The 14,021-nt window shown below is 38.6% G+C and overlaps 1 protein-coding gene across 28 annotated transcripts in view; it reads left to right on the forward strand.

Moving 5' to 3' along the window:
* The window catches only part of SCMH1 (Scm polycomb group protein homolog 1), a 179,607-nt gene that overhangs the window by 90,894 nt on the left and 74,692 nt on the right, over positions 1 to 14,021 (forward strand). For 27 of the 28 annotated variants that reach the window (XM_072723689.1, XM_072723690.1, XM_072723670.1 and 24 more), the window contains 2 exons: positions 3,502 to 3,590; positions 7,841 to 8,084. In XM_072723689.1, coding sequence (XP_072579790.1) covers positions 3,502 to 3,590; positions 7,841 to 8,084 — 333 coding nt within the window. The remainder of the gene's footprint in view (positions 1 to 3,501; positions 3,591 to 7,840; positions 8,085 to 14,021) is intronic. The other variant, XM_072723691.1, reaches the window with a different exon arrangement.

The raw sequence follows: 14,021 nt of genomic DNA on the forward strand, positions 1-14,021 counted from the left end.
TCATTGGTTGTTGAGAAATCTTGAATGGTGAGAAAATGGTTTGAAGATGCACACGCTATCAAGCCTTGCTGACTAATTGTTTGAGGGGTGCTAGAAAGGAAGGAATCCTAGGTGATTTTTAGGCCTTTTGATCTCAGCCACCTGGATTTAAATAAGTGATACCATTAAGTGAAATGAGATGACAGGAGAAAAGAGCAAGTTGGGGGCAAGCAGCAAATCCAGAGTTCTGCGTGAGACTTACTCGTTTTGAGACCTCTTAGCATGCAAGTAGACTTACAGAACAAGGCAGTTGGAAATCTGAGCATGACACTCAGGGCAGGGATTTAAGCTCAGGACATAAATTGGTAGTTCTGTTTGCCAAGAGGAGACTGGAGACCAAGAAGAGGAAAATGGGTGGCCGAGCACCGAGGTGCTCCCATTCTCAAAGGTTGGGATTTCTGACCCACCTGTTCTTTTCCTCACAAGCACCTCAGGCCACTGCTTAATTTGAGGAGATCCTCAAATCACTATTTTTATTCTTCTCTTCCCTCTTGCACAATTTTATGACCCAAACTCCTTTTACCAGTGAAAATGCTATGGCAGGGTGAGTGTTGAAATATTTGAAGACCTTAACTTGCTGATTGATAATGAAGGTTCTGGAGACAGAGGACTTGGGCTTAAATCCTGCCTCTGCTATTTACTAGCATAATAACCTCAGATATTTTACTTCATTTCTCTAACTCAGTATTTCCATCTATAATGGCTAGCATTTATCTAACACTTGTTATATACCAGGCTGGGTTTTAAGTTTTTCACATGTCTTAACCTATTTTAATCCTTAGAACAACCCATTGAGCTAGTTACTGTTTTTATCCCACTTTATTGTTGAAGAAACTAAAACCAGAGAGAGGTTTTTATAATTTGCCGTTAAGTTGCACATCAGGTAAGTTAAGTGACAGAACTAGATTTGAATCGAGGCAGCCTGGCTCCTGAACTTCCCTGGCTGCTCTTCTCATAGCTGATTCACAGAGTTGTAGTAGTGATTAAATGAGGTAACCCACTTAAAGTGCATAGCACATAGAGCCTATCATATCATATGTGCATAATAAATGTTTTCTTTGGAAGGTAGCATAGTGTAATGAAAGAGGAGCAAATGAAAAGTCCTAGGGGTCCAGCCTGATTCTACAAGAGCAACTTATGTGACCAGAAATAAGTTTCTTAGCCTCTCTGGACTTTAGTTTTATAGTCTGCAACATAAAATCTTTTTACTATATGGTCTCTGAGGGTCCTTTCAATGTTAAAATGCTATCTGTGACTGCCCGAGACAGATTATGAATACATTTTAATTTGGCCCCACATCACCTTGGGGGTTGGGGAAATAAGGTACCTCAGTAATTCTTTGGTTTGGTATCATTTCTGTGTTGCCCTGCTACTCTCGCTAGGAGGTAGTGAAACAGAATAGTTAGAAACCCTGAGGTCTAGAGTAAGACTGTCATATGTTGGCAATCTTCATCACTTACTACTTTGGACAAGATATTTATCTTGAGTTTCCGTTTCATCTTCTGCAAACTAAAGGTAATAATAGTGCAATACCTTGTGGTATTATTTCAGATATCCAGAAAGAAATTGCATGTGAAGAATTTAACATGTAGTAAGGAGTCAATACGTATTAGGCCTGAATTTCTGAAGAAATTTAAATTTAAATTTTTTTTTTTTTTTACCCTGATCAAAGGAAAAGTAGTCAAGACTCCTTTGGCTGTGAATGCAAGAACTCAACTCACACCAAGTTAGAGGAGGAGAAAAGGAGGAAAGAGGAATTACTAACTGTATAACGAAGAAGTTAAGGTCAGCTGCTAAGTGTGTTTGGACACAGGATTTTAAACACTCTCATGGCTCCCTGTCTCTTGCTCTACTTTGGCTTTATTCTCAGTTATGCTTTCCATTTAGCAGTGCCAAGCCAAAGACTCTGATCTGACATGCCTATGGTGTCAGAAAACAGTTGACCCAGCTTGGGTCAACTTGGTGTGGGGCAGTCTGGTGCCCTCAAATGGCATGATTTTCTACTCCATGGCCAGGTTGGTAGAGTCATGCCATAGACATCAAATCACATAGGGTTTTTCCAGAGGGGAAAAAAGACTAGGCAAGCAAGGAAGTAAACAATAGCAGTTTTAGATGAAGTGATAGGAATGTGGCATTGCTGTCAACATTGTTGATATCAATGAGTTCTCACTGTGGGCAGCTCGGCTTAGCCTAGCCAGCTTTGAGATGTAAAGTTTTAAATCAAATGGGGTAGTAACTCTCTTATTTCTTTTTTTCTCTCTTTTCATGACCTCCTCCTCAGTTATAGTCATTAATACTTAATCCCCAAAGCTGATTCTTCCTTTTTCATTTTACCTGCATGCTGATAGTTTAGCATAGTCCATAGTGTGGACTTAAGGGACTGGGTTTCACTTCCATCTTTCTTATTTGCTCACTTCGAAATCTTAAGAAGTTTATTTTATACCTCCCTTCTTGTCTATTAAATGAAGATAATATTTACTTCCTTGGGTTGTCTTGAGTAGGTGGTCTATGGAAAGTGATCAGCACAGTGTTGTGCACACAGTAGGCTCCTCAGTAATAATAGTTGTTGTTATTTCCAGCCCCGCAGCTTTGATGCAGCCTGTCTGTTCTTCTGTCAGGGATGGGAAAGCTGAGGGCAATGGGGAGACTCTCAAAAAGCACTAGTTTTGAATATCTCAGAATAGAGAGTTGGAGCCAAAGAGAAGGAAGCATTCGGAGCTCTAATTGGAAGACCTAACTATGATAACAATGAAAGACAATGGACAGTTAATCTCCCTGGGCTTCTTTTTACTCTTTTGGAAAATGAGTAAAAATCTTCATTATTGTCTGATCCTTAATTGTTTAAGTAAAAATGAATATCAGAAGGTGTTTTGTACTCTGTGTTTTTGTGTGTGTGTGCGCATGTGAGAGAGAGAAAGAGAGAGAGAGAGAGAGAGAGAAAGGAAGAGAAAGTGAGAAAGAGAAATAGTGAGTTAGTTTATATTGAAATAAACCAAAAAGATTTACTGATATATTGGGTGTATCGGTTCACATATTTGATTTCTTCTTAAGATGTTGTCCTATCCCCTTTCACACTTTACTGTCTAGATCATTTCTAAGTATTGGTTAATCTTATCTCACATCTATTTTGGACTTTTCAAGAAAAGCTTTATAGACATCATAATACATATTTTATAATACTTGTCATAGAGTCAGAAAAGTTTATTGAGGACTTTGTTCCACTGCTTACTCTGCAACATTACCTTGGGCAAGTTACGTTCCCTCTCCCGTGCCTCATTTCCTCGGCTGTCTAATGAGGCATTTCTTCTATTTAACCTTTAAGTCCTTTCCTAACAGTCTGTGATTCTGTAACTATCACAGCATAGGTTGTGGCAGGAGTAGCTGGATTGCCAAGGGAAAACTTAATATCACCAGTCCCTTTGAAACGTATTTTTTATCTGTTGCCCATTATGTTTGCTGCAGGATTTCGGCTGAATGCCTCCTCTTGGCCCATGTTCCTTTTGAAGACACTAAATGGAGCAGAGATGGCTCCCATCAGGATTTTCCACAAGGTATGGTGTCCTTCAGTTATCACCACTTGCTTAAGGTCACATGATTCCATTCTTGCATTTTACTAAGCCCCTGATGTCTACTTTATATTTATGGCCTGAGGATGCCTTTTCAGAAACTAGTTCAGTGGGAGGATTTTTTAGTATCTTAGGAAGCAGCAACTATCCCTGGAGGAAATTTCACTATAAGTCAGGATTCCTGGGGTTTGGGTCCCAGCTCTGCCAATAATAATCTGCCCTTTTGTCATCATCTATAAGTGGGATTCTGTCTCACAGGGTTGTTAAGAAGTTAAAATGTGTTTATCAGTAAAACATATAAAATATAATATAAATCTGAAGGAGCTATTCTTATCCTAGATCTTGGAATTCCCTAAGGTCCATATGCTAAACAAAGAGGAAGGAGACTATTTTTTGAATGTCTACAGTATGTTTGGAATTGATATACACCATCTCATTTAATATCCACAGTTAACTTTCTGAAGCAAGAATTACAATTTTCATTTAATAATTAAGGAAACAAATACTTTTGAATAAAGAACTTGCCCAAGATCACATGGCTAGTAGGGTGGAACAGGGATTAAAACCTGTATCCATTCTTGCTTGTTTTTCAAGGCATGAAGCAATCAGTCTGCTCTCAGCTGAATTATTTAATGAGGTAGAGGGGACTGAATTAGCATTACCTGTGCTGCTAGTAAAGTCTAAGCCCTAAGAGCACTATATGGTTACCAGAATATATAGTGTACTGGGCAAATTAAAAACCCTTTCACTACAGAATATATCAAAATGGTGGGGTGGGATTGGAGGGACCAACAAATACTCTTTTAAATGCTTTGTCAAGCTATCAGAAAGGTAGAAAACTCTCCAGAGGCCAGAATGAAGGAGAACCAGAGTTAAATGTATGTAGTACATCTGTAGATGCCTTAAAGGGCATTGCCAGTCTTATTACTTTCTAAGGATCTAGTCTTTTAACAGCCATAGTAGGATAGATGAGTGCTTGGGCCCATGCAAGGCAGGGAAACGGGCCTGAGACTACCATGTAGATCACCAGATCAGGTCCCTCAGCTGGTAACTCCTTAGTGGAAGGACTGTTAACACTGGCAAGGGAAGTCTCCACCGGGGTTCTAGGGAGGGGTGAAAATGGAGTCACTTTCTCCAATAAAGCAGTCTTCGCCCATGCCGGTCCATGGTTCAGATATAGTGCCTGTGTTGTCTGGGAACTTCAGAGGTGTATGGAGATATTTCTGAGTGCCTACAGAAGCAAACCCAAAGCCTCTCTACATGGTTTGGTTGCTTTCAACCCAATGTCCTAGAAGTCCCAAAAGTGAGGCACCCCTGAAAATGAGAGTTCATTTCAGAATTCCAGAGCCCTCAAAAACTCTTGAAACAGATCCAACACAATGGGACATCAGTAGGCCCAACAAGCAGTAAGGCTATAAACCCAAGGACTTTCAGATAATAGAGATATCAGATAGAGATTATAAATTCAGTATTTAAAAATAAAGAATGAAAAGAGGGAATTTAAAAATTGAGAGAAATACAAAGCCCTATTTCCAAAAATATTTGAAAACAAGCAAATTGAATATCTAGAAATGAACTTAATGATTAAAAGAACAAATTAATGAGTAGGAATATAAGAAACTAGGACTTCTGTGAAGTCCTTAACTGAAAGACATATGTAACGATTTTCTCCAGAATGCAGTGCAGAGAGATAAAGAGATGGAAAATATTAAAGAGAAAAGACAGAATAGTAGAAGGTCCAATATATGCTGAACATGAACTTCAGAAAGATTAGTAAGAAAGATAGGGAAGAGTCATATTCAAGAAGGTATTAACAGAATTCTCCAGAGTGTGTATTAAGTACGAGTATGTTTTAAAACATCACAAAATGACTGAAGTCCGAAGAAAAGATCTGAGCAAATAATCACACAGAACACCTTCCAGAGGATTCCTGGTCGGCTGGCAGCGCATCTCCTGACAGCAGTACAAGCCAAAAGATATTAGAACAGTATTTTCCAAGTACTGAGAAAAAATTACTGTCTACCTACAATTTTATATCTACCTATGTTATTTCAAAATGAATGTAAAATCAAAACATTTCCAAACAAACTAATACGAGTAACTGCTAACATAGATGCAGAAAGAACAACAAAATATATTTCAGGAAGTAGGTGAGTGAGCTCAGAAAGTAAGAATGGAAGAAGTAGTGGTGAGGAAAGATTGCTTAACATGTGGGTAAACCTAATCAAGCATTGCCTGTAACTATATAAACTAAATATAATAACAGTGTGGAACTAAATTATCAAACACCTATTAACTCAGGAGTAGGTAAAATAGTCTAAAGTCTTTATATTGTTTGGGACTGTACATAAAGATGAGCTTAGATTTAATTATGTCAACTATACAGTTACAATCTTAAGGGGATCCACTGAAAGAACTATAAAGAAAATGATTAACATCTGAACCAATGGAGAGGTGGAAAGGAAAGAAAATTCAATTGATTGTAAAGGAACCTGGAAAAATCATGTTACATAGAAATCTAGGCAATATGCTAATTGTAATAAATTTAAATACATCAGTTATAAAAAATGAGCTTAAACTCATCACTTCAGAATACATTAGATTGTTCTTAAATCTAGCTACATGCTATTTACAAGAGACACTGCTAAAATATGATACCAAAATGTTGGGAGGAAAAGAAAACACCAGGAAAATCTTCATCAAAATGAAGCCAGTCCTAACCATACTGACATTAGGCAAAGGAGACTTTGCTAGTGAAAGACATTCTAAAGAGGCCGCCATCTAATTAAAAAAATACATGCTTCTGAAAAACAATGCCTCAGATATGAAAGCAAAATTTGACAGAATTTGGACAAATTGGAAAATCCACAATTGCTATGGGATATATTGGTACAGGTCTCTCATTAATTGATAAATCAGGTAGATGAGGAAATTGATATATCAGCATAAGCTACTCAGTACTAAATTGGCTGATGAGTTTTTAAAAATCAATTGCATTGTTATTTAACAGCAACAAGTGGTTGAAAATAAAAATTTTAGAAGAAAGCAATAAAATTGTAATATGCCTAGAAAAAATGTTAGTAAAAAGCATGAGATATTTGTGGAGAAAATGTTTAAATTCATATTAAAGAAGAAATCTACATTAAAGAATACTTAATAAATGGAAAATACTGTCATGTTCATGGATGAGAATGCTAAATATTATTTTTACAAAGGTTTCTTCCTAAATCTATAAATTCATTAGGATTCCAGTCAAAATCCAAATAGGGGTTTTCTATGGACTTAAAAAGCTGATTTTTTTAAATCAGCTCTTATATGAAAGATCATAAGAAATTCATGTGAAAGATCAATAATAGCCAAAGCCATACAAAAAATGACAAAGTAGGGGACTTTTTCTCCCAGATACCCATTTTGTAAGACAGTATTATTGGTGCAGGATCAGAGTCTAAGTCTAGGGAAAGAATAGAGTGTATAGTACTTTTTGGGAACTTTATCTTTGGAACTACATTGCAAATTCACACTGCTGGAGAAAGTGTGCGATGTTAAAACCACTTAAGAGGGCAATTTGACAATATTTTAATAAAGTGTAAAATGTATATATCAGTCCTATAACCCAGCAATTCTGCTCCTACAGTAACCCTCCCCATGTGTGTAGAGGAACAAGTACAAGAATGGTCATTAAAAATCTTGAAATAGTGAACAATTAGAAAGAATCTTAAATGTCCATCAGAAGAGAATGAATTAGTAGTGATATATACATATAATGGAATACTGTTAGCACTTAGCATTTATCAACAGAGATAAATTTCAAAAACATAATGTTACCACCAAAAAAAGGTGTAGAATATGTACAGTATAATATAATTTATATGAAATTTTAAAGTGTGTAAATGGATGTGTGTGTGTGTGTGTGTATATATATATATATATGTATGTATATATAGTAAAATAGGAAAACATGCATGAGGCATGGGCACAAAAGGGATTGAACTTTATCGGTTACCTTTTATTTCTTAAAAGTATGAATCAAAAGTGGTAAAATATTAGGACTTAAGTAATACTTTGGTACCCTTTGAAATTCAAAATTTTAAATTTTAAAACTAAGACTAAACCTTCGTGATCAGTCTTCAAGAGCAGCCAGTCACTTTGTCATCATCCAAATATGGTGACAGTCTTTTGGCATACACAGCCTCTGTCTTTGCCTCTAGGTTTGCATATTTCTGTTTCTCATCTAGGAACCACCATCGCCTTCCCACAACTTCTTCAAAATGGGAATGAAGCTAGAAGCTGTGGACAGGAAGAACCCTCATTTCATTTGCCCAGCCACTATTGGGGAGGTGCGGGGCTCAGAGGTGCTTGTCACTTTTGACGGGTGGCGAGGGGCCTTTGATTACTGGTGCCGCTTCGACTCCCGGGACATCTTCCCTGTGGGCTGGTGCTCCTTGACTGGAGACAACCTACAGCCGCCTGGCACGAAAGGTAAAGGCTCATCTGTGAGCTCTTGAAATCAGGACCCAAGTCGGGAAGGGGTATTGTCTGGATCTCCCATAGTCAGCATCTCTTCAGTAAACCTCACCAGTAGGCAACTGAGGTAAAAACCAAGGTCTACCAGAGAGTAATTAGAAACAATAAGAATTAAATATCAAAGGAAGCTAGACGTGGAGTTTGGGATAAAGTAAACGTTCTTTGCTCTAGAGATCCTGGTTTATTCTCAGGCTCCCAGCCTTTCCTCTCTGTGACTTTGGTTCCTGGCCTGTTTCAGAGTTTGAGTAGTATTGTCTCAGGGTGCACTTCTGTCTTGGGTCTCAGCTTTGTATATGAGCTGAAGTATCACCGTGTCGTCAGAACACTTGAGAAGCATTGTAGCACAGTGGGAAAAGCGTGAGTTTTGAGACCTAGATTTGAGTCCCAGCTCTGCCTTTTCTTCACCAGCTGTGTGGCTTTGGGCACCCTCTTTAAACCTCAAATTCCTTGTCTGTAAAAGAACACATGCTTCATAAAGTTATTGTGAGGAATAAATGAGATGACGTGGGTAAATGCTTACATACTATCTGACAGATAGCCAATGCTAAACAAATGGTTTTATTATATTCTGTTATTATTATAGTTATATGCTATATTTCTTATAATTATTATATAATATATATTATGCCACATTATTATTATTATGCTATTATTATAAAAATGCTCCCAATGGAAGAGTATATATGAAATACTGGAAGAGTACCACAGGATAGTTAAATAGTAAATTATATTTCTAATGATGATTAGAGTTGGACATCATCCAGGATAGAGTTTGAGGTAGCTGCATCTCATTCCTGAAGTCTAAAAGTACTAGTTAATCTGAGGGGATAGAAAGCCACCCTTCCTGTGGTCTGTCAGTCTCTTTTCTAAACCTCTGTCAATTTCATTCATTCAAGGCACCTGATATTTATTGGCACTTAATTGTGAGCCAGGCTGAGGATACAGCAGTTACAAAGATGAAAAAGATTTCTGCCCTCCTGGAACTTCTGTTCTAGAGGGATGAGATAGCTGATAAGCACTGAAATCAAGAAATAAACAAGCTGATTTAAGATCAGTTTCTCCTTGGGACTAAAGTATGTGAGGTAGTGGCAGTGAAGGAGTGATTGTGAAGGGAGTTTTTGTTTAACAGCTTTATTGAAGTGTAATTGAAGTGAAACAAATGGCACATATTGTAAGTATGCCATTTGAAAGGTTTTGGCATATGTGTACATCCATGAAACCATGACCATAGTCAAAATAATGAACATATCCATCATGGCCAAAAGTTTTCTTTTTTCTCTTGGTGGGAGGGGGAGATTCGTTAGATAGAGTTTCTTTTCAGGAAAATTTGTCTGAAAGGGTGATATTTGAATTGAATGACAGGAAAGAGCATTCCAAGCAGGGATGGGACATACATACACCCTGGTGCTGAGGCATGAATGAGCTTATGTGTTTCAGGGGCAGAGAGAAGCCTACTCCTACTGTAATGCACTGTGTAAGGAGGAAAGTGGCAAAACCCAGTAGGACCCCAAAAGCCAGAGTGAGAATTCAGATTTTATTCCAAACATAGTGGGAATTGTTAAAGGGCACTATGTAAGGGAATGACAAAATCTGACTTACTTTTAAAGAGTCACTTGTCCTTGTATACAGAATTCAACTCAACAATGAAAAAAACTACCCAGTTAAAAAAATGGGCAAAGGGTTTGAATAGAATTTCTCCAAAGAAGATGTATAAAAGGCCAATAAGCACTTGAAAAGATTCTCCAGGTCATTAGCCATTAGGGAAATGCAGATCAAAGCCACAAGGAGATAGTACTTCACACCTGTGGGTATGATCTCACCAAAAGGCAGTAACATGTGTTGACAAGAATCTGGAGGAATTGGAGTGCTCATACATGGCTAGTGGGATTGTAAAGTGATACAGCCACTGTAGAAACAGTTTGGAAGTTACTCAAATTGTTAAGCATGGGGTTACCTGTGACCCAGGAATACCACTCTTGGGTATACACCCAAGAGATAGAAAACCTTTCCACAGAAAAATATATCATGGATGTTCACAACAGCATTATTCATAGTAGCCAAAAAGTCGAAGTAGTGCAAGTGTCCATCATGTAACAAACAGACAAATAAAATGTGGTATATCCATATGAAATATTGTTGAGCAATAAAAAGAAATAAAGTCCTGCAATATGCTACACCCACAGATATACCTTGAAAAACCTTATTTAAAAAAAAAAAAGCCAATCACAAAAGACCACACATGGCATGATTGCATTTGTATGGGTTGTTCAGAAGAGGCAAAAATAGACAAAAGTAAATTAGTGGTTGCCAGCAGCTTGAGGGAGAGAGGAAATGGGAAGTGACTTTGATAGGTGCAGGGATGATAAGTATGCTCTAAAATTAGATAAGGGTCATACATTCTGTGTATCTACTAAAAACGCTGAATTATACACTTAAAAGGGGGTGAATCTTATGGTATGTAAAGTATCTATCAATAAAGCTGTCATTTAAAAAATCGCTTGGGGGCAGCCCAGGTGGCTCAGAGGTTTAGTGCCGCTTTCGACCCTGGGCATGATCCTGGAGACCTGGGATCGAGTCCCACGTCAGGCTCCCTGCATGGAGCCTGCTTTTCCCTCTGCCTGTGTCTCTGCCTCTCTCTCTCTCCTCTCTGTGTTTCTCATGAATAAATAAATAAAATATTTTTAAAAAATAAATAAAAATAAAAATAAACAACTTGGGCTGCTATGGAGATTGGATGGCGCCGTGCTAAGTGGACAGAAAGAGGTGAGGGTTGCTGGAATTAGGTGGGTGGCACTGAAGTTGAGAGACCTTGAGGTGGGGGCAGGCAGGTGAGGAGACACACTTCTTGCCTCAGGAAAGTGCTATTCCTCTCTATGCTTCAAGAAACAAGTGCCCTGAGGTTGCTATGAGAACTCCATTGCTGTCCTTCTGCAAGCCCTGTGAGGCAGTATCTCTGTGGAAGCAGCAAGAAGAGACGTGCCTCGGAGGTGGTAGCAGAGTCATTTTTTGTTTACTTGAGACAAACAGGATAATCCTCAGTGCTCCAGGCTGTGTTCAGTGTGTAGGTTGATTTTCTCACTTTCTTGCATAGAGAATTTTTTATTTTGATCAGCAAATGTCTTAGAGCAATTAGGCTGTTCTCGAAAGCCAGAAATGCTGGGAGCCTTCATGCCCAGGAGTTGCTGGGCGAGCATTCCTTTCTGACTGTATACCATGCTGATAAGCATGACTCACTCTGTGGTTGATGCTTCCAGAGGTGTTTTCTGACTGTTTTCATCCTCTGCTGTGTGTCTGTGGATAGCTTCGATTTGTAACAGAAGGTGACCAGGAGGACCAGGCTCAGAAGGTGGAGAGAGACCTTCTTCCACCTTCTGTAGGCATTTCCACAGCGGGTCCTTTGGTCATCATTCCAGCAGCCAGGGCTTCTCCAATGACTCCCTTGCCCCCCTCCTCATGCCCTCAGTAGGTTCTGTAGTGTAGCTGTCAGTAACAGCGGAACTTTAGCCACCTCAGTGTCCTGGCGAGGGAGCAAGTGATCCAATGTGGAAAAAATGTGGTTACTCAATTCATTTCTCAAAACAAGATGTTCTCTCTGTGTAAGCCTGTTCTCTTTCTAATCATACTGTCTCTTCTTCCCTTTCTGCCTTCTAGTCAGTAGTGTGTAAATGTTAAAAAAAAAAAAAAAACCCTCAAAGTAATATGAGATAGTTTCTTGCTCACAATGAGTAGGAAGAAATACCGATTTTATTTAATGTTGTTTTACATGCATTATTTCATTTATATTTCTGGTAACTCTGCAGTAGTATAATTATTCTCAAATACTTTTATTTATGAGAAAAGTGAGGTCCAGAGGATTAAGTGACCTAGTTCTCTTGATAACTGAGTCTAGAGGGAGAAGTCATGGAGATCTTCCAGTAGGGCCAGCTGTTGGGGTTTGAGTCATATTGCCTTTATGCCCTGTATCCTCCCCATTCTCTTTCAGGCTTTCTTCAAAGCTCCGTATGAGATCCTGGATTTTGGCATCCAGTTCCTGATACAAAATAGAAAAAAAAAGTGGTGTTGTATACGATAAGAGCTTTTAAATCGGGTCTCATCCCAACTGGGCCATAAACTTGTCTTATATCTTTTAGCAAGTGATTCCTAATGTGAGAGTTTGAACTAGATGACCCTTGAGGGCCCTCCCACCCTGTGATGGGTGGGTAACAAGTGTCTCCTGTGACGGTCTCCTGATTGGTTCCAGGTCCACACTGGCCTTGGGCTCTGCCTCTCTCAGGGATTCCTGCATGCTGGCTGTTTCTCCTCTGCTAAGAAGTAGTATCCTTATTAGAGTTCCTGAACTCCTGGGGCCCAGCCAGCACTCATAAGCAGCAAATACCAGGCTTGCAACTAAGCCAGGGTGTAGTTGATTATAAAAGGTAGAAGCTTTTTTTTTTTTTTTAAACATTGCTTGTGTGTGTGTGTGTGTGTGTGTGTGTGACTTAAAACTGAAACAGAGGCAAGCTTTACTCTTTAAATTTTGAAAAACAATGTTTAGTCCACTTGGCATGACTATAATGCTAAATTAGACTTTTCACCATCATAACAATCCACCTAACTCCCCCTCACACTGCTTTCAAGCTGGGCAAGCCCGTTCTAGATTATAGTCTTGATTTAGCTTCCTGTGCAATTTTACAATAGGAAGAGAACATGAGATACAAACTATTCCACATTTACATTTTTATTATAAATTAATATATTCCTCTCTGGATTATACTTCACTGTCTTGTGACTTTGTAGAGCTGGGGCCAGCTGCTCTCCATATACTCCCTGGTCTAGAGAGTAAGAATTTGAGCTTAAAAACAAAACTTTAGACTGTCTCTTCCAATTGTTTCTGTAAAACGTTTAAAAAGTATTTCCCATACTTTATGGATGGCCTCTTCATCTTGTAAAACTACATAGGAAACTATACTATAGTCACTTTGGGATTCTGGGTCAGAAAAAGAATTGGTTAAATTGTAACCCTAAACTATATGCAGGGGGAAAGTAGGATAGAGGCAAGAATAACACAACCCAGGCTAATCTGTAGGTCATGGCATGTAGGTTAGCTGATAGGCTGATTTTCTTCAGCCAGCCAGCCATTCATTCAAGTTCTACCAAATCACAGCTGAGTGCTAGTAATTGGCCTAATCAATGGAGCGTCTCCCTTTAGAGTTTACAGATTGGGGAGCATATAGATAAGTAGAGAATTATAGCTTTGAAGTAATAAAGTAGAGAAGGGCCCATAACCTAGTTTGGAGGATAGAAGGTGAAGGTCAGAGGAGGCTTCTGAAGGAAGTGACTTCTAAGCTGAAATTGAAAGAATGGGGAGGTAGAGGAAAAATTCTAGCTAGCAGTGGGAAAAATTCTAGCTAGCAGAGGAGTGGAGGCCCAAGATTTTTTTTAAAAAAATGTGTTGGGGAACTGAAAAACGTTTAAACTAGATTGCAGAGTATAAAGAGAGGAATAGAATGAGGAAGGGCTGGAGAAGTAGCACAGGAAATATACAGCTTCCCTTTTAGACCATTTTAAAGATCAGAGTCTTTGCCCTAAAAGCAGTGAAAGCCATTGAATGGGCTTTAATTAGTAGAGTTACAAGTCACATTTGTGTTCCAGAATCATTCTGGTAGCAGTGAGACGACAGGTGGCTTCCAGAAGTTGGAGGCAGAGATGTCCATTCACAAGCTGTTATAATGTTCCAGTGAAATAATTGAGGCAGTGACATTATGGTAAAAAAGGGAAAAACGATTGGGGGAGGGGCATATTCTTTGAATAAAGAAGCCAAAATATGAGTTCTTACAGTTCAACACCTGTCATAACTATTTTATTTATATAACAAGTAGTTACCCCTATAACGTAAAATGTTGCCAGTTTTTC

Source organism: Vulpes vulpes, chromosome 10 (genome assembly GCF_048418805.1).
Source record: "Vulpes vulpes isolate BD-2025 chromosome 10, VulVul3, whole genome shotgun sequence".
Classification (NCBI taxonomy): Eukaryota; Metazoa; Chordata; class Mammalia; order Carnivora; family Canidae; genus Vulpes; species Vulpes vulpes.